Source organism: Hyla sarda, chromosome 4 (genome assembly GCF_029499605.1).
Source record: "Hyla sarda isolate aHylSar1 chromosome 4, aHylSar1.hap1, whole genome shotgun sequence".
Classification (NCBI taxonomy): Eukaryota; Metazoa; Chordata; class Amphibia; order Anura; family Hylidae; genus Hyla; species Hyla sarda.
Window position 1 is genome coordinate 150,634,045 of NC_079192.1, and position 26,070 is coordinate 150,660,114.

Below are 26,070 nucleotides of genomic sequence, written 5' to 3' on the forward strand. Positions count from 1 at the left end.
TTTGGAAGGAGAGTTTGTTCGGAATGGAAGTCAGGGGCAATGTGCGTTTACAAAGCCCCCCGAGGTGCCAGAACAGTGGACCCCCCCCCCGTGACCCCGTTTTGGAAACTACACCCCTCACAGAATTTAATAAGGGGTGCAGCGAGCATTTACACCCCACTGGCATTTGACAGATCTTTGTAACTGTGGGCTGAGCAAATGAAAAGTGTAATTTTTCATTTTCACGGACCACTGTTCCAAACATCTGTCCAGACACCTATGGGGCGTAAATGCTCACTGCACCACTTAATACATTACATGAGGGATGTAGTTTCCAAAATGGGGTCACATGTGGGGGGGGGGGGGTCCATTGTTCTGGCACTATGGGGGCTTTGTAAACACAAGTGGCCTTCGATTCCGGACAAATTTTCTCTTCAAAATCCCAATGGTGCTTCTTCTCTTCTGAGCATTGTAGTGCACCCGCAGGGCACTTTACATCCACATATGGGGTATGTTCTTACACATTGGGTTACACATTTTGGGGGGCTTTTTTCCCTTTTCTTTCATTCTTTTAATTTTTCATTCATTTTCCCATCCAGCTTTAACGAAAATTCTTCAAACACCTGTGGGGTGTTAAGGCTCACTATACCCCTTGAGGGGTGTTTCCAAAATGTGGTCACATGCGGGTATTTATTTTTTTGCGTTTATGTCAGAACCGCTGTAAAATCAGCCACCCCTGTGCAAATCACCAATTTAAGCCTCAAATGTACATGGTGCGCTCTCACTCCTGAGCCTTGTTGTGTACCTGCAGAGCATTTTACGCACTCATATGGGGTATTTCCGTACTCAGAAGAAATAGAGTTACAAATTTTGGGGGTCTTTTTTTCCTTGTTAGTGTAGTGTAGTGTTTTTACACTAACATGCTGGTGTAGACCCCAACTTTTCCTTTTCATAAGAGTTAAAAGAAGAAAAAGCCCCCCCAAATTTGTAGTGCAATTTCTCCCAAATAGGGAAATACCCCATATGTGGCCCTAAACTGTTTCCTTGAAATACGACAGGCCTCTGAAGGGAGAGAGCGCCATGCGCATTTGAGGACTAAATTAGGGACTGTATAGGGGTGGGACATAGGGGTATTCTACACCAGTGATTCTCAAACAGGGTGCCTCCAGCTGTTGCTAAACTCCCAGCATGCCTGGACGGTCAGTGGCTGTCCGGAAATGCTGGGAGTTGTTGCTTTGCAACAGCTGGAGGCTGCTTTTTGGAAACACTGCCGTACAATACGTTTTTCACTTTCATGGGGGGGGGGGGGGGGGGGGGGGGAGACAATGTAAGGGGGTGTATATGTAGTGTTTTACCCTTTATTATGTGTTAGTGTAGTGTAGTGTTTTTAGGGTACATTCACACGGGCGGAGGTTTACAGTGAGTTTCCCACTAGGAGTTTGCACTGCGGCTAAAAATTTGCTGCAGCTCATACTTTAAGCAGGAAACTTACTGTAAGCCCACCCGTGTGAATGTACCCTGTGCATTCACATGGGGGGGCAAACCTCCAGCTGTTTCAAAACTACAACTCCCAACATGTTCTGACAGACTGTGCATGCTGGGAGTTGTACTTTTGCAACAGCTGGAGGCACACTGGTTGGAAAACCTTCAGGTTCTGTTACCTAACTCATTATTTTCCAACCAGTGTGCCTCCAGCTGTTGAAAAACTCCCAGCATGTACTGCACAACATCACTGCCCGCTGCCGCTGGATGGGTAAGTGGATCTTCGGCGCCGGTCCTTTGTCTGTTTCCCCATTCTGCCCCGCCTATTGTGGGTGGGCAGAACAGGGAAACAAAAAGTTAACCCCCTGGGAGTGAGGTGGCACCCCTGCCACCTCACTCCCATCCCTTCAGGGGGATCGTGGGTGTCTTGGACAACCCTGATCCCCTTATTTTCTGGGTCACCATAGACCCGTAATCGGCGCAAATCGTCAATGTGAATTCACCGGCGATTTGCAGTGATCGCCGACATGGGGGGGGGTGTCTGATGACCCCCTGTGCATTTGCGCGGGGTGACTGCTGATCGACAGCAGTCACCCCAGTTCGGTCCCCGCCCAGCGCGCGGCAGGGACCGAAAGTCCCACGGACGTACGTGTATGTCCTTGGTCCTTAACTACCAGGGAGCTTAGACATACATGTACGTCCTTGGTCTTTAACCTCTTAAGGACCCAGGGTATATGGATACGCCCTCACACCCTGGGCCTTAAGGACCTAGGGTGTATCCATACATCCTGGCGATTTCCGGTCTCTGCCGCGCGCCGGACAGAGATTGGAAGCGCATGCCTGCTGAAATGCTTCAGCAGGCATCCAGGGCAAACGCCGAGGGTGGCCACGTCTGCCCCCCATGTCGGCGATCACAGACAAATCGCAAGGGAAATCGCCCCTGCGATCTGCGGCGATACCAGGCTGATAGGGTCTCTGGGACCCGATCGCCCGGTAATTTTGCATGATCCCGGTTGTCACAGACAGCCAGGACCATGCTGAAGTATAGAAGCGAGGTGGCAAGCCTGCCACCTCCTCCTATCCCCTGCGATTCCTCGGTTAGCTAAACGACCAATTGCAGGGGGGGTTACTTCCTCCCGCCCTGCCCGGCCCCTGGAAGTCCGGAGAGAACGGGAGGTAGACCGGAGGACGCAGCGAGGGACGGGGGAGTGCTGGGGCCCGGCCCCGGTACTTACCTCATCCCTGAAGACCCGGATCCCGGCGGCAGAGACGGCGGCGGTGGCGACAGGTGAGTTGATCTTCGGCGGCGTTGCGGGACCTTTGCAACAGTCCAGACCGCCATAAAGCGATCTGGACTGCTCCATCTGGTCCCCTTACACTACAACTCCCAGCATGCCCAGACAGCCCTTGGCATCTGGGCATGCTGGGAGTTGCAGTTTTGCAACATCTGGAGGTCCACAGTTTGGAGACCACTGTGCCCTTCCAGATGTTGCAAAACTACACATCCTCAGCATGCCCTTACTGTCCAGGCATGCTGGGAGTTGTAGTTCTGTAACATCTGGCCCTTCAGATGTTGCAGAACGACAACTCCCAGCATGCCTGGACAGTTTTGGCATACTGGGAGTTTTAGTTTTGCAATATCTGGAAGGGCACAGATTGGGAACCACTGTATTAGTGGTCTGCAAACTGTAGTCCTCCAGATGTTGCAAAACCACAACTCCAAGCATGCTGGGAGTTGTAGTTCGGCAACATCTGGCTCTAAAGATGTTGACGAACTACTACTTCCAGCATGCCTGAGAATGTTTGGGAGTAGTGGTTTTGCAACAACTGGAGGCACACTGGTTGGGAAACATTGTCTGTTTCCCAACCCGTGTGCCTCCAGCTGTTGCAAAACTATAACTACAGCATGCACTGATAGACTGTGCATGCTGGGAGTTGTAGTTTTGCAACAGCTGGAGGTCCCCCCCCCTGTGAATGTACAGGGTATATTCACATGGGCAGGGGGCTTACAGTAAGTATCAGGCTGCAATTTTGTGATGCAGCAAATTTTGCACGGCAGCTCAAACTCGCAGCGGGAAACTCGCTGTAATCCCCCGCCCGTGTGACTGTACCCTAAAAACACAACACAACACTACACTACCACAAAATAAAATAAAAAGTAAAAAACACTACATATACACATATCCCTACACAGCCCCCCTCCCAAATAAAAATTAAAAATGTCTGGTACGCCACTGTTTCCAAAATGGAGCCTCCAGCTGTTGCAAAACAACAACTCCCAGTATTGCCGGACAGCCGTTGACTGTCCAAGCATGCTGGGAGTTTTGAAACAGCTGGAGGCACCCTGTTTGGGAATCACTGGCGTAGAATACCCCTATGTCCACCTCTATGCAAATCCCTAATTCAGGCATAAAAATGCACATGGCGCTCTTACTTTTGGAGCCATGTCGTTTTTCAAGGCAACAGTTTAGGGCCACATATGGGGTATCGCCGTACTCGGGAGAAATTGCCTAAGAAATTTTGGGGGCTTTTTCTCCTTTCACCCCTTATGAAAAGGTGAAGTTGGGGTCTACACCAGCATGTTAGTGTAAAAAAATAACTTTTTTACACTAACATTCTGGTGTTGCCCTATACTTTTCATTTTGACAAGACGTAAAAGGGGTAAAAAGCCCCCCAAAATTTGTAATGCAATTTCTCCTGACTACGGAGATACCCCATATGTGGGCGCAAAGTGCTCTGGGGGCGCACAACAAGGCCCAGAACAGAGAGTGCACCATGTACATTTGAGGCGATTTGCACAGGGGTGGCTGATTGTTACAGCGGTTTTGACAAGCGCAAAAAAAAAAAAAAACACATATGACCCCATTTCGGAAACTACACCCCTCACGGAATGTAATGAGGGGTGCAGTGAGAATTTACACCCCACTGGTGTCTGACAGATCTTTGGAACAGTGGGCTGTGCAAATTAAACATTTTGTACAGCCCACTGCTCCAAAGATCTGACAGACACCAGTGGGGGGTAAATGCTCACTTTACCCCTTGTTACGTTCCTCAAGGGGTATAGTTTCCAAAATGGTATGCCATGTGTTTTTTTTTTTTGCTGTCCTGGCACCATAGGGGCTTCCTAAATGCGACATGCCCCCCGAGCAAAATTTGTTCTCAAAAAGCCAAATATGACTCCTTCTCTTCTGAGCATTATAGTTCGCCCGTAGTGCACTTCAGGTCAACTTATGGGGTACCTCCATACTCAGAAGAGATGGGGTTACAAATTTTGGGGGGTATTTTCTGCTATTAACCCTTGCAAAAATGTGAAATTTGGGGGGAAACACACATTTTAGTGAAATGTTTTTACATTTTTTTACATATGCAAAAGTCGTGAAACACCTGTGGGGTATTAAGGCTCACTTAATTCTTTGTTATGTTCCTCAAGGGGTCTAGTTTCCAAAATGGTATGGCATGTGTTTTTTTTTCTGTTCTGGCACCATAGGGGCTTCCTAAATGCAACATGCCCCCCAAAAACCATTTCAGAAAAACATACTCTCCAAAATCCCCTTGTTGCTCCTTCGCTTCTGAGCCCTCTACTGCTCCCGCCAAACACTTTACATAGACATATGAGGTATGTGCTTACTCGAGAGAAATTGGGCTACAAATATAAGCATACATTTTCTCCTGTTACCCCTTGTAAAAATTAAAAAATTGGGTCTACAAGAACATGCGAGTGTAAAAAATGAAGATTGTGAATTTTCTCCTTCACTTTGCTGCTATTCCTGTGAAACACCTAAAGGGTTAAAACGCTGTCTGAATGTCATTTTGAATACTTTGGGGGGGTGCAGTTTTTATAATGGGGTAATTTATGGGGTATTTCTAAGATGAAGACCCTTCAAATTCACTTCAAACCTGAACTGGTCCCTGAAAAATAGTAAGTTTGGAAATTTTGTGAAAAATTGGAAAATTGCTGCTGAACTTTGAAGCCCTCTGGTGTCTTCCAAAAGTAAAAACTTGTCAATTTTATGATGCAAACATAAAGTAGACATATTGTATATGTGAATGAAAACAAAATTATTTGGAATATCCATTTTCCTTACAAGCAGAGAGCTTCAAAGTTAGAAAAATGCTACATTTTTCATAAAATTGTGGGATTTTTCACCAAGAAAGGATGCAAGTTACAAAAAATTTTTACCACTATGTTAAAGTAGAATATGTCACGAAAAAACTATCTAGGAATCAGAATGATAACTAAAAGCATTCCAGAGTTATTAATGTTTAAAGTGACAGTGGTCAGATTTTCAAAAAATGGCCGGGTCCTTAAGAGGTTAAGGGGGTTAAAGGGGTACTCTGGTGGAAAACTTTTTTTTGTCATCAACTGGTGCCAGAAAGTTAAACAGATTAGTAAATTACTTCTATTAAAAAATCTTAATCCTTTCAATACTTATTAGCTGCTAAATATTACAGAGGAAATTCTTTTCTTTTTGGAAAACAGAGCTCTCTGCTGACATGACCACAGTGCTCTCTGCTGACACCTCTGTCCATTTTAAGAACTGTCCAGAGTAGGAGAAAATCCCCATAGAAAACATATGCTGCTCTGGACAGTTCCTAAAATGGACAGAGATGTCAGCAGAGAGCATCTGGGAGTTGTAGTTTTGAGACATCTGGAGGTCTGCAGGTTGAAGACCACTGCGGCCTTAGTCATCATCCAGACCCCCCTTTAGTTTTCTACTCACCTCCCCTCGGTGGGAAGGGTGAGCTGGTCCGGGCCATCTATGCTGCAGGGACTGTCCGGTGGGGAGGGTTAGTCGTTCCGGGCTTTCCATTTTCACCGGGAGGCCCTCTTCTCCGCTCCGGGCAGGCCCCGGCCTAGTGACGTTGCCTTGACGATAACGCACAGGGACGTCCGTGTGCAACAGACGTCCCTGCGCATGAACGTCCCTGTGCGTCGTAGTCAAGGCAACGTCACTAGCCAGGGGCGGAGAAGAGGGCCTCCCGGAGAAAATGGAAAGCCCGGAACGACTAACCTTCCCCCTACCGGACGGTAACTGCAGCATAGATGGCCCGGACCAGCTCACCCTTCCTTCCCACCGAGGGGAAAACTAAGGGGGGTCTGGATGATGACGAAGGCCGCAGTGATCTTCAACCTGCGGACCTCCAGATGTTTCAAAACCACAACTCCCAGCCGCTGTCCGGGCATGCTGGGAGTTGTAGTTTTGCAACATCTGGAGGTCCGCAAGTGGAAGACCACTGTTTGACAGGCGGTGATGATGGGGGGGGGGGGAGGGGAGATGATGACAGGGTGATGATAACAGGGGTGAAAATGACAGGGTGATGATGACGGGGGTGTTAATGATGGAGGTCTGGATGATGACAGGCGGTGATGATGAAGGGGGGGATGATGATGGGGGTCTGGATGATTACATGAGGGGGATGATGTATTTCTCACCCTAGGCTTAGTCGAGAGAATAACTTTTCCTGGGTTTTTGGGGTGAAATTAGGGGCCTCAGCTTATATTCGGGTCGGCTTATACTCGAGTATATACGGTAGGTTTGATTTTGTCGTACTTCTGGAAAAAATCATAACTACATGCACGAAAATTAATACGTTTAAAAATGCCCTCTTATGACCATTATAACTTTTTTTCCGCTTACGGGATGTATGAGGGCTCATTTTTTGTGTCGAGATCTGAAGTTATCGGTACCATTTTTGTTTTGATCTGACTTTTTGATAGCTTTTTATAAAAAATTTTTATGGTATAAAATACGCTATTTTGGACTTTGGAATTTTTTACGTGTACGCCACTGACCGTACAGTTTAACATTATATTTTAAAAGTTCGGACATTTACGCACATGGCGATATCACAGATGTTTATATTTATTTTTACTTACATAGTTTTTTGTTTTTTTATGGGAAAAGGAGGGATGATTCAAACATTTATTAGGGAAGGGGTTAAATCATCGTCTGATTGCAGACACTGATCAATGCTATGCCATAGCATAGCATTGATCAGTGTTTTTGGCGCTCGACTGCTCCTGCCTGGATCTTAGGCACAGAACAGTCATTTGGCGATCGGACAACGAGGAGGCAGGTAAGGACCCTCCTCGTGTCCAAACAGCTCATCAGGACACCGCGGTTTCACCGTGGTGGTCCCGATCAGCCCGACTGAGCTGCCGGGAATGCCTTTTTTTTTTTTTTTTTTTTACTTTAGACGCGGCAATCAATTTGATCGCAGCATCTAAAGGATTAATAGAGCACATGACCTCTATTAGCCACTGGGACCGACCCGATATGATGCAGGGTCACCGCATGACCCCGCATTTTATCGCAGGAGCGGGGCGTACAGGTCCGCCCTGCGTCCCCAAGATGTTAAAGAGTACCCTTGATCAAACCATTTTTTCTAAACTAACTAAGATTATATTCCCTAATTACTCCTAATACCCCTCCTGCCCTTAAAAAGATTTTCTGTGCAGGGGGAATAGAACAGAGCCACCTAGTTGCTGTTTTTTCAATCACATTAAAAACATATAAAGGTTGAGAATTTTAACAGCAAGTAAATAGCAAAGTATCTTAGAATTACATAAGGAACAATATATTAAAAGTTTAGTCAGGTACTATAATGTAAAATTATAGATTTTTGGTCACATCACAGAAAAAAATGGAATAAAAATTGATCAAAAAGTCATACATATGCTAAAAGTGGCACCAACAACTAAAAATCACTGCACAAAAATTAGACCTCAAGCAGCCCTGTATATGGAAAAATAAGAATGTCTAGGAGTCAGCATCAGAAATATTACGAATACTCCTTATCAGAGTTGAGCAAACTTACAGTAAATTGCTTCGTAACGAACCTCGTGGTTTGCCATTGATTACTTTAGACTGCATATATTAGTTCAGCTTTCCAATGCTCCGGTTGCCTGGAAAAGTCCGGTATGACAGTCTTAGGTCTCCAAGTACTGTATTCCGCTTTTCCATGCAACTCGAGTACTTGGAAAGCTGAACTAATTTATGCAGACTAAAGTCATCAATAACTGAGCTGCGAGGTTTGTTATAAATCAATTTACTGTAAGCCCGCTCAACTCTAACAAAATGTTTTTACTTTTTAAAAAGTAGTAAAGTAACACACAAACATGTAAAGATGGGTATGGTTTTAAACAGATAAAGATATGTAAATTTTACCATAAAGTGCCAAAGGCTGTCCAGGCATGCTGGGAGTTGTAGTTTTGCATCATCTGGAGGCACCCTGGTTGGGAAACACTGCACTAATTCCATCAGTATTGTGTGTGCATTGTTTAAAAAGAGATTAGCATTCACCAGCGAAAAACTTGCATAGGTACATTGCACGCAAACTATCCCGTAGGAATATACAGCAAAGATACATTCAGACACTGATGCATAGTGGAATAGTCTTATAAAAGATCAGGCACCTACAATAACTGTGCACTCTGAACTTGATCTTTTGACAGCAAAGATAATAAATATCATAGAAGTTCATGATGCGGCAGCAGGCCTCTGAAATTATTCACTTACTTTATATTGTTCCTGAGAACTTTTTGACAGCTGAAACACTTGAATGTATTGTGAGTCTTCTCTTCTTGATGCATCAACTGCAAATCTCCGGTATAACGTCCATAATAAAAGTCGCTAACTAGCATGATCAACTTTCCTTTTTCATTATCATCCTCTGTGTTTATTGGTGTAGAGTTTGTTACTCCACAAGAAAAAAATATATGCATTTTCTCTGGACAGCAATACTGTAATACAAAAAAGAATTCAAGATTAGATCAGAAATAAATTCTAAATTTGCTTTCATTTTTATTCTGGATGCAGAAGAGCAAATAAGAGTGACAAAATACAACATTTAAACAAATATATAGTGCTGCTTCCTTCATTTGGTTACTGGAAATTTCCTCCTGCCCTGCCATTTTAATTTTAGAAAAGTGTTCAGTGGAGAGTGCAGGAAAACGGGAGTATGATCGCGCTACCACCCGAAGGAACAATCTACAGGATATTTCCTCTTCAGTAAGTTCATTGTGCAAGTAGCAAAGTACAAAGTGCAAACACGTAACAAGTTTCAAATTCATACCGACTTTTTCATCAGGCGTGACTACCAAAAGGTACAGATTTCTAGAAATACAATTACAAGGTACCTCCTACTGGAAGTGACATAACGCAACTAACACACTAAAAGATATCCATAGTGTTGCACAGATAAAATACACCAAAAAAAAAAACAATCACAAATCTCCATAAATCAATAAACAATTCCAGTTCTCCATAGAAAAGGCTTTTTTTTTTTACCTAAAACCGAAAGTTGTACATATCGTAAATATACATAGTTATATATTTGCAGAACCGAGTAAAACACACAATCTTTCTCAAACGTCTCATTTAGACCTTCCGGCCATAACGTATCATTTTGGATCTTTAGCCTATGGTGGAGGTGAGGTGCTGATTGCAGATCAGCTACTGATCTATACAGTAGTAACATCCTCTCTGGTGTCCTCTGCATCTCATTCAGGAGGTACTACTTACAACAAAATGAGTATACAGATCTGGACTCTGTGCTGATGACCCCTTGGCTGTTCAGTGTAGACCCCGTCACTCTTGCACCTCTCCATACTATGCTCCCAGCGGTGTATGCAGCCTGCAGGCTGCTACCACAGACTACTCCTCCCCCACTACTGTCCCACACCAACAGCTGCAGAAAATACTAAGGGCCAGTAAAAGGGGCCATTGCAGTGTCATATGTATGCATGTTTTCACCACTTCTGTGTGTGTATATGTTTATGTATATAGACACACACACACACACACACACACACAGCCCTCATTTATCAGTGTTAGAGAAAAACTGGAGAATTTGTTTTCACAGCAACCAATCACAGCTCCGCTTTCATATCTTAACGAGCTCTGGTAAAGTGAGAGCTGAGCTGTGATTGGTTGCTATGGGCAAAATCTCCTTTTTCTGCCAGGGCCATTATGTTGGTAAAATCAGGGCCATTATGTTGGTGTGCATACATTCAGTGTGTGTATCTGTAAATGTGTGTGTGTACAGTCTGGTATATCCCCTATTTATCAGCATATAACACGAAACTTCATTTAACCCCTTAAGGACCAAGCCCATTTTGACCTTAAGGACAAGGCCAATTTTATTATTGCTTTAAAATTTTTTCCTCCTTGCCTTCTAAAAATCATAACTCCTTTATATTTTCATCCACAGACTAGTATGAGGGCTTGTTTTTTGCACAACCAGTTGTCCTTTGTAACAACATCACTCATTTTAACATAAAATGCATGGCGCAACCAAAATAATACTATTTGTGTGGGGAAATTAAAAAGAAAACCGCAATTTTGCATATTTTAAAAGGTTTCGTTTTCACGCCATACAATTTACGGTAAAAAATGACAAGTGTCCTTTATTCTGTGGGTCAATACGATCAAAATGATGCCCATAATTACATACTTTTCTATTTTTGTTGCGCTTGAAAAAAATAAAATCGCAAACTTTTTTTAACCAAATTAGTACGTTAGAAATCCCTCTTGATGACCTATAACTTTTTAATTTATCCGTATAAGCGGTGGTATGAGGACTCATTTTATGCACAGTGATCTGTAAATTTTATTGATACATGTGTATATAAAACTAAATAATTTTTTTAAATAAAATGTGAAAAAAATGCAGCAATTTGGGATTTTTTTTACGTACCGTACGGATCATTAACATTATATTCTAATACTTCGGACATTTGTGCACGATACCAAATAGGTTTATAAATTTTTTTTGGGGGGGGGGGTAAAATGGGAAAAAGGGGACATTTTAAATTTTTATTGGGGGGGGGGTTTTTTTTTTTTTCTTTTTTTTACACTTTAGTCCCCATAGGGGACTATTTACACCAATCAGTTGATTGCTGATACTGTTCAGTGCTATGCTCAGTGCTATGTGTATCTTCTGCTCTGGTCTGCTTGATCTCAGACCAGAGCAGAAGAAGCCGGGAAGGCCGCGGAGGCAGGTGAGGGGACCTCCATCTGCCAAGTTAGCTGATCTGATCCCTGCGTCCGTGCCGCGGGCGATCAGATCAGCATAAAATGTAGCTGCGCTGCCGCACATGCCGTGATCTGTATTGATCACGGAATCTGAGGGGTTAATGGCAGACATCCGCGCAATCATTCCTGGCTGCGATGCTCGCGGTTATGTACAGGACATAAATGTATGTCCTGGTGCGCTAAGTACCACCGCACCAGGACGCACATTAAGTCCGTGGTCGTTAAAATTGATTAAAAGTACACATGCCATTGTTCCCCCTCAATGATCCCCCCCCCTCTATGCCACATCTTCTCCCACACTGATCCCCACACCCCAATGCCACAAATCTTTCTCATAAATGATATTAAATAGTAGAAAAGAACAAACTCGGCACTGCTTCCTTAATTGTAAGCACCTGACATCCAATGCCTCTGCTGGCTCAACCACGTCTGATGGTGCTCACTGGTAATAGCAAAGTCCAATGCAAACAATCCGTAGAAAAGAGAAAAGAAAACCAGGGCAACTCACCAAATACGCAAACTTCAAGCTTCTTTATTGATCCATGAAGGGTATAAACAGTGCAAGACACGGGTGGACAAACAACAGGGGGACGTTCGTTCGGGGCTACGGTGCCGTTTCGCAAGATATGCTTCAACTGGCCCCAGGTGGGCCAGTTGAAGCATATCTTGCGAAACGGCACCGTAGCCCCGAACGAACGTCCCCCTTTTGTTTGTCCACCCGTGTCTTGCACTGTTTATACCCTTCATGGATCAATAAAGAAGCTTGAAGTTTGCGTATTTGGTGAGTTGCCCTGGTTTTCTTTTCTCTTTTCTACGGATTGTTTCTCATAAATGATTTCCCGTGCCACACAATTCCCCTCACTGATTTCACCTGTGCAACACATCTTACACCTCACTGAACCCCCCTTCTGTGCCACAAATCTTTCCCCTCACACCATACATCTTCTTCCTCAATGATTCCTCCTAAGCCATACATCTTCCACCTCACCGATTACCCCTGTGCCACGCATCTTCCACCTCACTGATTCCCCCCCCACCCCCTCCTGTGCCATCTTTCCCCTCACCGATTCCCCCTATGCCATACATCTTCCTCCTCACTGATTCCCCTTATGCCATACATCTTCCTCCTCACTGATTCCTCCTATGCCATACATCTTCCCCCTCACTGATTCCCTCTGTGCCACACATCTTCCACCTCACTGATCCCCCCCCCCTTCTGTGCTACAAACCTTTCCCCTCAATGATTTCCCCTATGCCACATATCATTCCCCTCATTGATTCCCCGTTTGCCACACATCTTTCCCCTCATTGATCCCCCTGTGCCACACATCTTTCCCCTCAATGATCCCCCCCATGCCACACATCTTTTACCACAATGATTTCCCCTGTGCCACACGTTTACCCCTCACTGATTTCCCCTGTGCCACACATCTTTTCCCTCACTGATTCCCCGTGTACCACATCTTTTCCCCCACCTCCCCCTTTTTTTTTCTCCCCTTACCCAGCCTGCACGCTCCGGCAGGCTCAGGTGGCATCTTGGGCAGACTAAGCACTGACAAGTGACATTCTCTGCATGCCATCAGGGAAGTCACTCGTCAGTGCCAGCAGATGCTGCTGGTAACTGGTTGCTTGTTCAAGATCTGCAGTCCGGCTGCAGCCACTTTAAAGCAGTGACCATCAGCAACTGGCGGGACAGGACTAGCATTTATCGGCGTAAAACACGCAGGTAGGGTTTTACCTTGATATTTTAGTTTAAAAAGTGTGTGTTATACACCGATAAATACAGTTTGTGTGGTATAAGCATACACAATGGGGGGATTCATCAATCTATATAGAGCATATTTAAGTGTATTTTCTCACGCAAAATCTTGCGCAATGATATTTTGTGCATTTCTTTTGGTTGAACATTTTCTAACAATGTCACCCTTCGGATGTACCATAGAGCCATAATTCATAATCCTCTGCCGGAACACGGGAGCACTGATTGGTGGATAACTATTGACCAATCAGAGCTCCCCTCTCCCGGCGGCGGGGATTATGAATTATTACAGCTGTATATAGAAGCTGGCGGGGTGCGCAGTGTAGACGCATTTACCGCCGGCTTGTTTACTAAAATGCGGATCACAGCGGGTCTCTGCAGAATGACCCTGTGTGATCTGCACCTCAACCCCTGGACTATAACTCCCATAATGGGCAGCCTGTCCATGATGGGAGTAGAAGTCCTAAAAGTCCCGCAGCCGGGGGATATGCAAGTGCCATCCCTCAGCAGCGCTGAGGTACTACAACTACTCCCATCATGGGACAGACTCTTTCCCATGATAGGAGTAGTAGTCCAAGGGCAGAGGGACAGATCTCTGTTCACATTATGCGTTTTGTATAATGGGAACAAAGCCTTTCTTGCAGTGTGTTCCCAAACAGGGAGACTCAAGCTGTTGCTTGACTACAGCCCCCATGATGGGAGTTGTAGTTTAGCAACAATTGGAGGCTCTCTGTTTAGGAACATGCTGCATTATGTGCACTCTTCCAAGGGGAGAGCAAAAAAAAAAATGTACTAACCCATATTTCTTGTTTTCCTTTTCTTCTCATGTCAGATACATGAATGCGTAGGACTACGTCAGATTCGGTGGACTGCGACGATGACCAGCGGTTTTTTTATTTCAATATAATGGTTAATTAGGGCTGTGGGGGAGTTTTTTTTTTTAAATAACATTTTTTTTTCAATGTGTCTTGTTTTTTATAATTGAATTTTCAGGGTTAGTAGAGGAAGCTGTCATATAGACGGAATCCATTACTAAGCCAGGGCTTAGCGTTAGCCCCAAAATCAGCTAGCGCTAACCTCCAATTATTACCTAGGTACCCACCAGCACAGGGGTGCCGGGAAGAGCCGGTACCAACAGGCCTGGAGCATCAAATATGGCGCTCCTGGGCCTAGGTGCTAACAGGCTGGTGTTATTTAGGCTGGGGAGGGAGAGTAACAATGGTCCTCGCCCACCCTGGCACCATCAGGCTGTTGCTGCTTGGTTGGTATCTGGCTGATACTGAAAATAGGGGGAACTCTGAGTTTTTATTTATTTATAAATAAATAAAAAAAAGTGTGCGGTTCCCTAATTTTTTCAGTTATCAGCCAGATACCAACCAAGCAGCAACAGCCTGACGTTACCAGGGTGAGCGAGGACCATTGTTACTGGCCCTCCCCAGCCTAAATAACGCTAGCCTGTTACCGCCTAGGCCCAGAAGTGCCATTTTTGATGCTCCGGGCCTGTTGGTACCAGCTCTTCCCGGAACCCCTGTGGCGGTGGGTAATATTTGGGGGTTAGAGCTAGCTGTTTTGGGGGATAACGCTAAGCCCCGGCCTAGTAATAGATTCTGTCTACAAGACGCCTTCCACTACTAAGCCTAAAAATACAATTATAAAAAAAACACAATTTATTTAAAAAAAAACACTCCCACCACAGCCATCGTTAACCCTTTTATTGACATTTAAAATAAAAAAAGCTGTTCATCGTCGCAATCCACAAAATCTGACATAGTCCTCTGCATTCACGTAATCTAAATTTCATCTAAATTTCAAAGAAAAAAAACAACAAAAAGTTTAGTAAATTTTTTTGTTTCCACACACCAGCAAAAATGCAAGAAAAAAAACGCAAGAAAAACTGACAAAACGCAGGAAAAAGCTGGGACAGTTTTTCTGGCATTTTTGCTGATAGACAAAAAACCTCAATGGAATCCTGGCCTCACAGCAATAGAACAAAATCCCTATGTCCACTTTTCCTGTGAGGTAGAGAAGGAGTGTACGGTAGAGCGAGGGGGGGGGGGGGGGGGGGGGCGTTTCTATATTTGCACAAGATTTATCAAAGGAGTGTACAGCCTTAGTAAATTCCGAGTAAGAGTGTACAATAGACAAGCAGTGTAAAGGGGTAGAACTGTGTCTACAATAGACACATATTGATGAATGCCCCACCAATGTGTATAAATGCAGTGTAAGTATATGCATTTTAGGCATGCACTGTTATCTGTGCAAAGCTCTCACCATCACCTATTGTGAATACCCTTAAAGGGGTACTCTGCCCCTAGACATCTTGTCCCCTATCCAAAGGATAGGGGATAAGATGTCAGATCGCCGGGGTCCCGCTGCTGGGGACCCCGGGGATCTCCACTGCGGCACCCCGCTATCATTACTGCGCAGAGCGAGTTCGCTCTGCACGTAATGACGGGCAATACAGGGGCCGGGTGATCGTTACGTCACGGCTCCGCCCCTCATGACGTCACGGCCCGCCCCCGTCAATACAAGTCTATGGGAGGGGGCGTGGTGGTAGTCACGCCCCCTGCCATAGACTTGCATTAAGGGGACGGGCCGTGATGTCATGAGGGGGCGGAGCCATGATATCACGCTGCTTCGTCCCCTGTATCACTCGTCATTGTGCACAGAGCGTACTCGCTCTGTGCAGTAATGATAGCGGTGTGCCGCAGCGGCGATCCCCGGGGTCCCCAGCAGCGGGACCGCAGTGATCTGACATCTTATCTCCTATCCTTTGGATAGGGGGATAAGATGCCAGGGGCGGAGTACCCCTTTAAGGACTATTATCTATATGCAGGTGTTACCTTTTAAATGTAATCCTGCCTATGGTAAAAAAAAAACTGATGGAGTGTCAGCTAATTATTAGGCTTAATTGCCAGACTGAAAAATTTTAGATTTCAGTAAAATGTTAAAATATAGATAGCAAAATGGAAAAAAATAAATAAAATCATACTAAAAACTTGATTTAAACAGAAGATCATCTTGTGAACACTGGTAGTAGCATGTGTTGCACTGCAGAGCTCAGTGTTTTGAAATGTGACAATGTCATAGGTCATAAGTCAGTATGTGAAATTTCTAAACTGCAGCAGAATTTTGTCGCAGAAATCATGGGCTTTGCCATAGATTTCCACCATGGATTTTTACTTACAATGTTGTAGATTAAACGCATTCAAAGGGGTTATTCATTTGAACTACTTGTTTCCCCACAAGGCAGATTTCATTGAAAACATTGGGAAGCAAATTTCATAAGCCTTTCACGTAGATTCTGTGTAAAACTAACAGTCTTATTACACATTTTATAAATATTCTGGTCATCTGTTTTCTTATATTCTATTTTATTATCTGTATTTTAAAATATTCTAAAATCTTTCAGTTTTCAGTCTGGCCACTAGAGCTAACAGTAAGCTGAGACTTCCGTTTTGTCTGTGATCATAATGAGAAGGCTGCTGGAAAGTGATCTGTACAGCATTACAGTGTAAAGTGACACCAGTAGATAAAGAAATCAATAGATAAAGCTCAGATCTCAGCCTTTCCCTCCCTGTGGAATAACCTCTTCAAAGGTCAGAGTATGCCCAGTAACCTTTCTCATTTGTAAGAATGAGACAGATCCTGTATATTGTTGCCTATGTCAATGGGATTTACTGTAAAGTGTATCTCTAAATGCTGTTTTAAACGGCTCAGACAAGATGGCTGTTCCCATAATAATGTACAAAATAAAAACTGATTTAATAAATCAGTATGTATAATACCTGCAGTGTTGTAAATGCCCAATCATTAAGGTCAATGGGGGGCATTTACTAAGGGGTTTAGTCATTTTTTTCTGACTATTTTTGGCGCAAAATTGTCGCAATTGCGCCTACCCTATAAATTGTGCGACTTTCCCTAGCAAGAGCTAGAAAGTCAAAAAAAAATTTCCCGCTTAATTTACGCAAGTTTTCAGTTTTGACTTGCAGTGGTCAGGAATTTATTAACTGAGACAGTCGCAGTTGCGCAATAAACTGTCGCAAAGGCCATAAAAATTTACTAAATTTACTCCAGCTCCAACATGGAGCAGGAAAAGCTACTGCCGCCCGGGCTCCGACATACTTTCTCCCCGCTACCCTCACTGCGCTACCGGGACACTACAGTGATTTACATCCCCCCCTCTCACCTGCCAGCGCCACACAACTTCCATCTGTCTGCTGTTGCAAGACTACAAGTCCCAGCATGGCCTTACAGTGAGGACACGCTGGGAGTTGTAGTCTTGTAGCAGCGGGAGCTGAGCGGCGCGGGCGGGAGACCAGGGGGGGGGGGTAGCGGGGAGACCGTACGAGGAGCCCGGGCGGGAGACAAGGGGGGTAGCGGGGAGACCGTATGAGGAGCCCGGGCGGCTGCACTGTAATGTCAGCCCGGGCTCCTGCCCTGAGAGCCATAGGCTTTGGCTGTCAGGGCATGCTGGGTGTTGTAGTTTTGCAACAGCTGGAGGGCCACAGTTTGCAGACCACTGGTGTGTGGTCTGTAAACTGTAGTCCTCCAGCTGTTGCAAAACTAAACAGCTGAAGGGGACCGGCGAAGAAGTTCACTTACCCTTCCGAGGCTCCAGCGACGATCGCTGACGGAGATCGTCGCGCGGCAGTGTCGTGCAGCGCTGGATCCTACGGAAGCCGGTAAGTTGCGCAAGCTTCCCAACCAGGGTGCCTCCAAATGTTGCAAGACTACAACTCCCAGCATGCCTGGACACCCTTTGGCTGTCCGGGCATGCTGGGAGTTGTAGTTTTGCAACAGCTGGAGGCACCCTTGTTGGGAAACACTGGCCTAAAACAGTGTTTCCCAACCAGGGTGCCTCCAGATGTTGCAAGACTACAGCTCCCAGCATGCCTGGACAGCCATTGGCTGTCCAGGCATGCTGGGAGTTGTAGTTTTGCAACAGCTGGAGGGCCACAGTTTGCAGACCACTGGTTTGTGGTCTGTAAACTGTAGTCCTCCAGCTGTTGCAAAACTAAACAGCTGAAGGGGACCGGCGAAGAAGTTCACTTACCCTTCCGAGGCTCCAGCGACGATCGCTGTCGGAGATCGTCGCGCGGCAGTGTCGTGCAGCGCTGGATCCTACGGAAGCCGGTAAGTTGCGCAGGCTTCCCAACCAGGGTGCCTCCAATTGTTGCAAGACTACAACTCCCAGCATGCCTGGACAGCCTTTGGCTGTCCGGGCATGCTGGGAGTTGTAGTTTAGCAACAGCTGGAGGCACCCTGGTTGGGAAACACTGGCCTAAAACAGTTGGGAAACACTGGCCTAAAACAGTGTTTCCCAACCAGGGTGCCTCCAGATGTTGCAAGACTACAACTCCCAGCATGCCTGGACAGCCAAAGGCTGTCTAGGCATGCTGGGAGTTGTAGTCTTGCAACATCTGGAGGCACCCTGGTTGGGAAACACTGTTTTAGGCCAGTGTTTCCCAACCAGGGTGCCTCCAGATGTTGCAAGACTACAACTCCCAGCATGCCTGGACAGCCTTTGACTGTCCAGGCATGCTGGGGCTTGTAGTTTTGCAACATCTGGAGGCACCCTGGTTGGGAAACACTGGCCTAAAACAGTGTTTCCCAACCAGGGTGCCTCCAGATGTTGCAAAACTACAAGTCCCAGGTTGGGAAACACTGTGCCCGGCCTCCGCCCCACCTTACTGTAAGGGCATGCTGGGAGTTGTAGTCCTGCAGCTGGGGGCAGGGGACAAGCTTGTCACTTGCCCACACATCTCCTGCACCACACAACTACAACTCCCAGCATGTCCTTACTGTAAGGGCATGCTGGCAGTTGTAGTCGTGCGGGGCGGGAGATGTGTGAGCAGGTGATAATAAATGTACTAACCCATTTTTTTTGTTTTCTTCTCATTTCAGATCCGTGTATCCTGTGGACTCCTTCGGATTCGGTGGACTACTTCGATGACCAGCGTTTTTCTTTGTTTGATTTTAATAAAATGGTTAACGAGGGCTTGTGGGGGAGTGTTTTTTGTAATAAAAAATTTTTAAAACCTGTTGTGTTTTTTTCTTACTTTACTAGACAGGCTTAGTAGTGGAAGCTGTCTTATAGACAGAGTCCATTACTAACCTGGGCTTAGCGCTAGCCACAAAAACAGCTAGCGCTAACCCCCTATTATTACCCCGGTACCCAACGCCACAGGGGTGCCGGGAAGAGCCGGTACCAACAGGCCTGGAGCGTCAAAAATGGCGCTCCTGGGCCTAAGCGGTAACAGGCTGGCGTTATTTAGGCTGGGGAGGGCCAGTAACAATGGTCCTAGCCCACCCTGGGAACGTCAGGCTGTTACTGTTTGGTTGGTATTTGGCTGAGAATGAAAATAGGGGGGACCCTATGCGTTTTTTTTTTTTAAATAAATAATTAAATATATTTAAAAAACGCATAGGGTCCCCCTATTTTTATTCTCAACCAAATACCAACCAAACAGTAACAGCCTGACGTTCCCAGGGTGGGCGAGGACCATTGTTACTGGCCCTCCCCAACCTAAATAACGCCAGCCTGTTACCGCCTAGGCCCAGGAGCGCCATTTTTGACGCTCCGGGCCTGTTGGTACCGGCTCTTCCCGGCACCCCTGTGGTGTTGGGTACCGGGGTAATAATTGGGGGTTAGCGCTAGCTGTTTTTGTGGCTAACGCTAAGCCCGGCTTAGTAATGGACTCAGTCTATAAGACAGCTTCCACTACTAAGCCTGTCTAGTAAAGTAAAATAAAAATAAAACACAACAGGTTTAAAAAAAAATTTATTACAAAAAACACTCCCCCACAAGCCCTCGTTAACCATTTTATTAACATCAAGCAAAGAAAAACGCTGGTCATCGAAGTAGTCCACCGAATCCGAAGGAGTCCACAGGATACACAGATCTGTAGAAGAAGTAACCAAAAAAAAAAAAAAGTGTAAGTACATTTAGGGAGAAAAAAACTGTGTTAAAAAAATGTAATAAACACACACACTAAACGCCGTTTACCACTTCTGAGCCATAACTACAATTTACAGTGATCCCTCAACTTACAATGGCCTCAACATACAATAGTTTCAACATACAATGGTCTTTTCTGGACCATCGTAAGTTGAAACCAGACTCAACATACAATGCTACAGACAGTCCAGATCTGTAAAACGTGTCAATGGCTGGAAGAACCAACCAATCAAAATGGGCATTCACTGGTAAAACCCCTGTATTACTGAAGTGTATGCACTGACTGGTGTCTGGTATTACATGTTCTGTACACTTTACCTGTATCAGGGTTAGCTGCTCTTTTGGACACCAGGTGAGGGCGACTCCATTACTTGTTTGGGACATTGCCTGTACTGTACAGGACCCCTGAAGAAGCTCCTGTCCTCTACATAGACAGTGTTTCCCAAGCAGGGTGGCCCCATCTTTTGCAAAACTACAACTCCCAGCATGCCCGGACAGCCTTTGGCTGTCCAGGCATGCTGGGAGTTGTAGTTTTGCAACAGCTGGAGGCTCCCTGCTTGGGAAACACTGACATAGACAGTAATTTACAGCTCCCAGCAGATCTTTATTACTTTTATATGTAAGGATTTGCTTTATCTATATCAGTTATCTACCGTATATACTCGAGTATAGGCCGAGTTTTTCAGCACGATTTTTCGTGCTGAAAACACCCCCCTCGGCTTATACTCGAGTGAACTCCCCCACCCGCAGTGGTCTTCAACCTGCGGACCTCCAGAGGTTTCAAAACTACAACTCCCAGCAAGCCCGGGCAGCCATCGGCTGTCCGGGCTTGCTGGGAGTTGTAGTTTTGAAACCTCCGGAGGTCCGCAGGTTGAAGACCACTGCGGCCTTCAACATCATCCAGCCCCCTCTCACCCCCTTTAGTTCTGAGTACTCACCTCCGCTTGGAGCTGGTCCGGTGCTGCAGGACTGTCCGGTGAGGAGGTGGTCCGGTGAGGAGGTGGTCCGGGCTGCTATCTTCACCGGGGAGGCCTCTTCTAAGCGCTTCGGGCCCGGCCTCAGAATAGTCACGTTGCCTTGACAACGACGCAGATACGTCGTTGTCAAGGCAACGGCTCTATTCCGGGCCGGAAGCGCGGAGAAGAGGCGCCCCCGGTGAAGATAGCAGCCCGGACCACCTCCTCACCGGACCACCTCCTTACCGGACAGCCCTGCAGGACCGGACCAGCGCCGAGCGGAGGTGAGTACTCAGAACTAAAGGGGGTGAGAGGGGGCTGGATGATGTTGAAGGCCGCAGTGGTCTTCAACCTGCGGACCTCCGGAGGTTTCAAAACTACAACTCCCAGCAAGCCCGGACAGCCGATGGCTGCCCGGGCTTGCTGGGAGTTGTAGTTTTGAAACCTCTGGAGGTCCGCATGTTGAAGGCCGCAGTGGTCTTCAACCTGCGGACCTCCGGAGGTTTCAAAACTACAACTCCCAGCAAGCCCGGACAGCCGATGGCTGCCCGGGCTTGCTGGGAGTTGTAGTTTTGAAACCTCTGGAGGTCCGCAGGTTGAAGGCCGCAGTGGTCTTCAACCTGCGGACCTCCGGAGGTTTCAAAACTACAACTCCCAGCAAGCCCGGACAGCCGATGGCTGCCCGGGCTTGCTGGGAGTTGTAGTTTTGAAACCTCTGGAGGTCCGCAGGTTGAAGACCACTGAGGGCGAATGATGAGAAGAGGATGATGAAGGGGGGGGGGGGTGTGGGGATGATGAAGGGGGGGGGGATGATGAAGGGGGGGGGGTGTGGGATGATTACAAGGGGATGATGAAGGGGGGATGTGTGGGATGATAAGGGGATGTGTGGGATGATGACAAGGGGATGATGAAGGGGGGATGTGTGGGATGATGACAAGGGGATGATGAAGGGGGGATGTGTGGGATAAGGGGATGTGTGGGATGATGACAAGGGGATGATGAAGGGGGGATGTGTGGGATGATGACAAGGGGATGATGAAGGGGGGATGTGTGGGATAAGGGGATGTGTGGGATGATGACAAGGGGATGATGAAGGGGGGATGTGTGGGATAAGGGGATGTGTGGGATGATGACAAGGGGATGATGAAGGGGGGATGTGTGGGATAAGGGGATGTGTGGGATGATGACAAGGGGATGATGAAGGGGGATGTGTGGGATGATGACAAGGGGATGATGAAGGGGGGATGTGTGGGATGATAAGGGGATGTGTGGGATGATGACAAGGGGATGATGAAGGGGGGATGTGTGGGATGATGACAAGGGGATGATGAGGATGTTAATGACGGGTCTGGATGATGACAGGGGGGGATGAGGTATTTCCCACCCTAGGCTTATACTCGAGTCAATAACTTTTCCTGGGATTTTGGGTTGAAATTAGGGGTCTCGGCTTATACTCGGGTCGGCTTATACTCGAGTATATACGGTACTTATTTTTCTTTGTCACTTTTTCCTATTTTGGATGACATTTTGGTGCCTTTAGAACCAATTACCACGTTTCCATAGAGTTATGGTCTCAACATACAATGGTTTCAACTTACAATGGTTTTCCTGGAACCAATTAATATTGTAACTTGAGGGACCACTGTAGTTATTGAATTATTTAGATGTGGTGAAAAAGCTAAAAAAAAACTCAAAAACAAAAGATCCAGAAGGAAACCAGCAGCCAAACCTATTCAGACAGCTGGAAAAAGGAACAGACTATTTTTTCTACTACATAAAGTAAATTTCCCACTTTTGCCTATGTGTGCCAAATTTATTAATGCCGTGCAACAATTTAGTAAGTTTGTCGCACATAGTCAAAAATGAAGTAGAAAAAAACAGGGTAAAAACCAGACTACATAGTAAAAGATTAGTAAATGCCCCCCAATATCATTTTTGAACCTGTGCATCAGGTAGTTTGGTAGGTTGGTAGTTTACAAGACATGGGTAAATAAATTGGCATGAACAGGAAAATTAATTTAGAAACATCTTACAAACCACGATTGATGAATTCTCCTGACATACCTAAGTGACACGACTGACAATGTTTAAAGGTATTACAAGTAATGACAAATGTTATAATATGTTTATAAAACTTTGACTAGGAGATACATGATATTTTCAAGTTTGTGTCCACCCACTCTCAAATATTGGATAACTCAAAACTGAATAATCAATTATTATTACCGTCATGTGTTTTTTCATAGGTTCCAACAGGTTAAAGTGTATATTGCACTTTGGACAAGCTCGAGGGAATTGTGTTCCATTTTTTGTAGGAGTTGAAGCAGCATTAGCACCTAAAGGGAAAATAAGACAACCATTAAAAAGAACACTAAATGCACGAATAGATAGTTAAGCCCTCCCCTGGCTAAGCCACTAAAGATGAAACTGAAAATAACGGGGACGATGTAGAATTTCTACAACACAGTTTCAGGATCATCCAAAAAGTGAATCAAACGTACAGCTCAAGTGGATTAATTTTTTTTCTAGGTTTAACCATCATTGCACTACTAAATTAACATACAACATTCTAAAATACCTTTCGTATTTTGCAGTAAGGTAGTTTGCTGTTGTCTACCAGGTGAAGACATTGGGGTAGATGCTGTAGTAGATGCTGCAGCTGACCTTTTATCAGGTAAATTCTCATTGGTTTTGTGCTTTTTTGGAGAGTCATCAGTCAAGTCAATAGGAGGTGGTCTTTTTTCCACTAATGCATTTTCATTTCGTCCAGAGTTTGCTTTAGAGATAAGAACATGCAACACTTTATGAAGATTTTCCATAATTTAGAAAATACCTCCTTCTCCCACACATCATCCCAACCCATATGGAGATTTGAAGGGGTAAGCTGGTGGAAACCCCTTTTTTTTTATCAACTGGTGCCAGAAAGTTAAACAGATTTGTAAATTACTTCTATTTAAAAATCTTATTCCTTCCAGTACTTATCAGCTGCTGTATACTAGACAGGAAGTGCTTTTCTTTTTGAATTTCTTTTCAGTCTGACCACAGTGCTGTGCTGACACCTCTGTCCATGCACATTTCTTTGTTCCTACATTGGTTGATACTACACATTTCTCGTATGTGCACCCCGCAGGAGATGCTTGTATAGGCCTCTGATGTGATGCAGTATCTCCGTATCTCAGGTGCAGTAACACTATAGTGTGCCCTCTCCTTCCCTGTTTTTTTTGCATAATTTACAAGTCTGTTTAACTTTCTGGCACCAGTTGATAAAAACAAAAAACAAAAAAAAGAAAGAGGTTTCCACCGGAGTACCCCTTTAAAGTGTTCTTATTGTTATAATTTCTTTGTTATAATTTCTTTCTTATTTATGGTACATAAGAATACATGAAACTGTAACAGCTTGTGATTCAACTTCCCCAGTCTACAGTCTCTTAAAGGCATATGTATGATAGAGAAAGACCATGCAGCTGCTCAGGGGCCAAACCATGGTTGGTTCCACTTCTGCTACTTGTATGAAACTGTACAGCACTACCCTCCCCATGGAACTGCATTGTAAACAACTAAAGAGATGGGACTAATGACGCAAGTGTTATGGAGCAAGAAGCAAGCAAACACCTGTCCATAGGAAAAGTTGCTAAGTTGCCCATAGCAACTGATCAGATTGCTTCAATAATTTTTCAGAGGCCTTTTCAAAAATGAAAGAAGCGATCTGATTGGTTGCTATGGGCAACTCAGCAACTTTTTCTCTGGACAGGTTTTGATAAATTTCCCCCCATATGTATATGTCTTGGTGCAAAATCTTATACCATAAGAAACCCATTTAGATTTTTGCTAAGGGACCCTTTTTCTTTTAAGAACGCCACTGACAACTAAAATGTCTCTTACTTATAATATGAATGAAACTGTGCTGTGATATAAAAAGGAGAGAGGCAGAGAAAAACATTCTATTAACTATTATGACTGAATCCCTCCTTAACATGCCAAAAAAATGACAGGAAAAGGCAAAATATGCAAGTTAAAAAGGACCTTTGGTCAATATCAAAATGTAGTTTTTTTTATTATACCGTTTTGTAGCCTTAATATATAAATCAGACAAAATTCAGATAGTGCTCAGATCCAACACCAATCACCTTGAAAGAAATCTATAAAAGGAACTCACCCGGTGTATGTGGTGGACTCCAACCAGGTTAGGTTGGTCCCCACAAAACACCTGATGGCCAAATAAACGTGTAGAACAATAGTCAATATTCTGGGTACTTCTCATATATCCAAAATGAGCGCCTGGTACTCCGGATCCATAAATTGAGGTCCGTAAAGAAATGGAATAACAGAGAAAAATAGAAAAAAACAGCGTTCAGAGAAGACACCACAGGTCTCAAAATAATAAGATAGGATCAATATCCATATACCACTCACTTCACTGGGGTTTTTGGAAAAAGGATGTGGGTCCTTGATCCAAATTCCCCTATCCAAGTCAGCTTCAAAGTATAGTCCCAGACAGGAACAGGTCACAGGGTACTCCAATGGGTTAGATTTATATCCTTTTATTAAGCGACGCGTTTCAAAGGTAAAATATACACCTTTTTCATCAGGCTTGAACATGTATAATAAAACTGTCCTTTTATACTCACAATTAGGATCCACATCCTCCACATCTGCGCGCTCGATCGCACGCTGAATATCCGGCATCAACTTCCGGTTCTTGCCGGTCACGTGACCCTGTGGTGCTGACTTCTGATGTCACCCGGTCACATGACCGGGTTCCCTCGTGATCAGCACTCTGCTGCGTCAGCCGCGTCATATGACTCTGCGGCGCAGCAGGAATAGATAACCAGCCACTGCACGATTAAACTCAAGGGAGTGGTCACGTATGTGCAGAGGGGAGGTCAAATGTTCACC

At 45.2% G+C, this 26,070-nt stretch overlaps 1 protein-coding gene across 7 annotated transcripts in view; it reads right to left on the bottom strand.

Annotated features, from left to right (window-relative positions):
• Positions 1 to 26,070, bottom strand: part of ZNF280D (zinc finger protein 280D) — a 181,449-nt gene that overhangs the window by 41,910 nt on the left and 113,469 nt on the right. For all 7 annotated transcript variants that reach the window (XM_056572395.1, XM_056572389.1, XM_056572394.1 and 4 more), the window contains 3 exons: positions 23,753 to 23,950; positions 23,401 to 23,510; positions 8,982 to 9,205 (listed from right to left, as the gene is read on the bottom strand). In XM_056572395.1, coding sequence (XP_056428370.1) covers positions 8,982 to 9,205; positions 23,401 to 23,510; positions 23,753 to 23,950 — 532 coding nt within the window. The remainder of the gene's footprint in view (positions 1 to 8,981; positions 9,206 to 23,400; positions 23,511 to 23,752; positions 23,951 to 26,070) is intronic.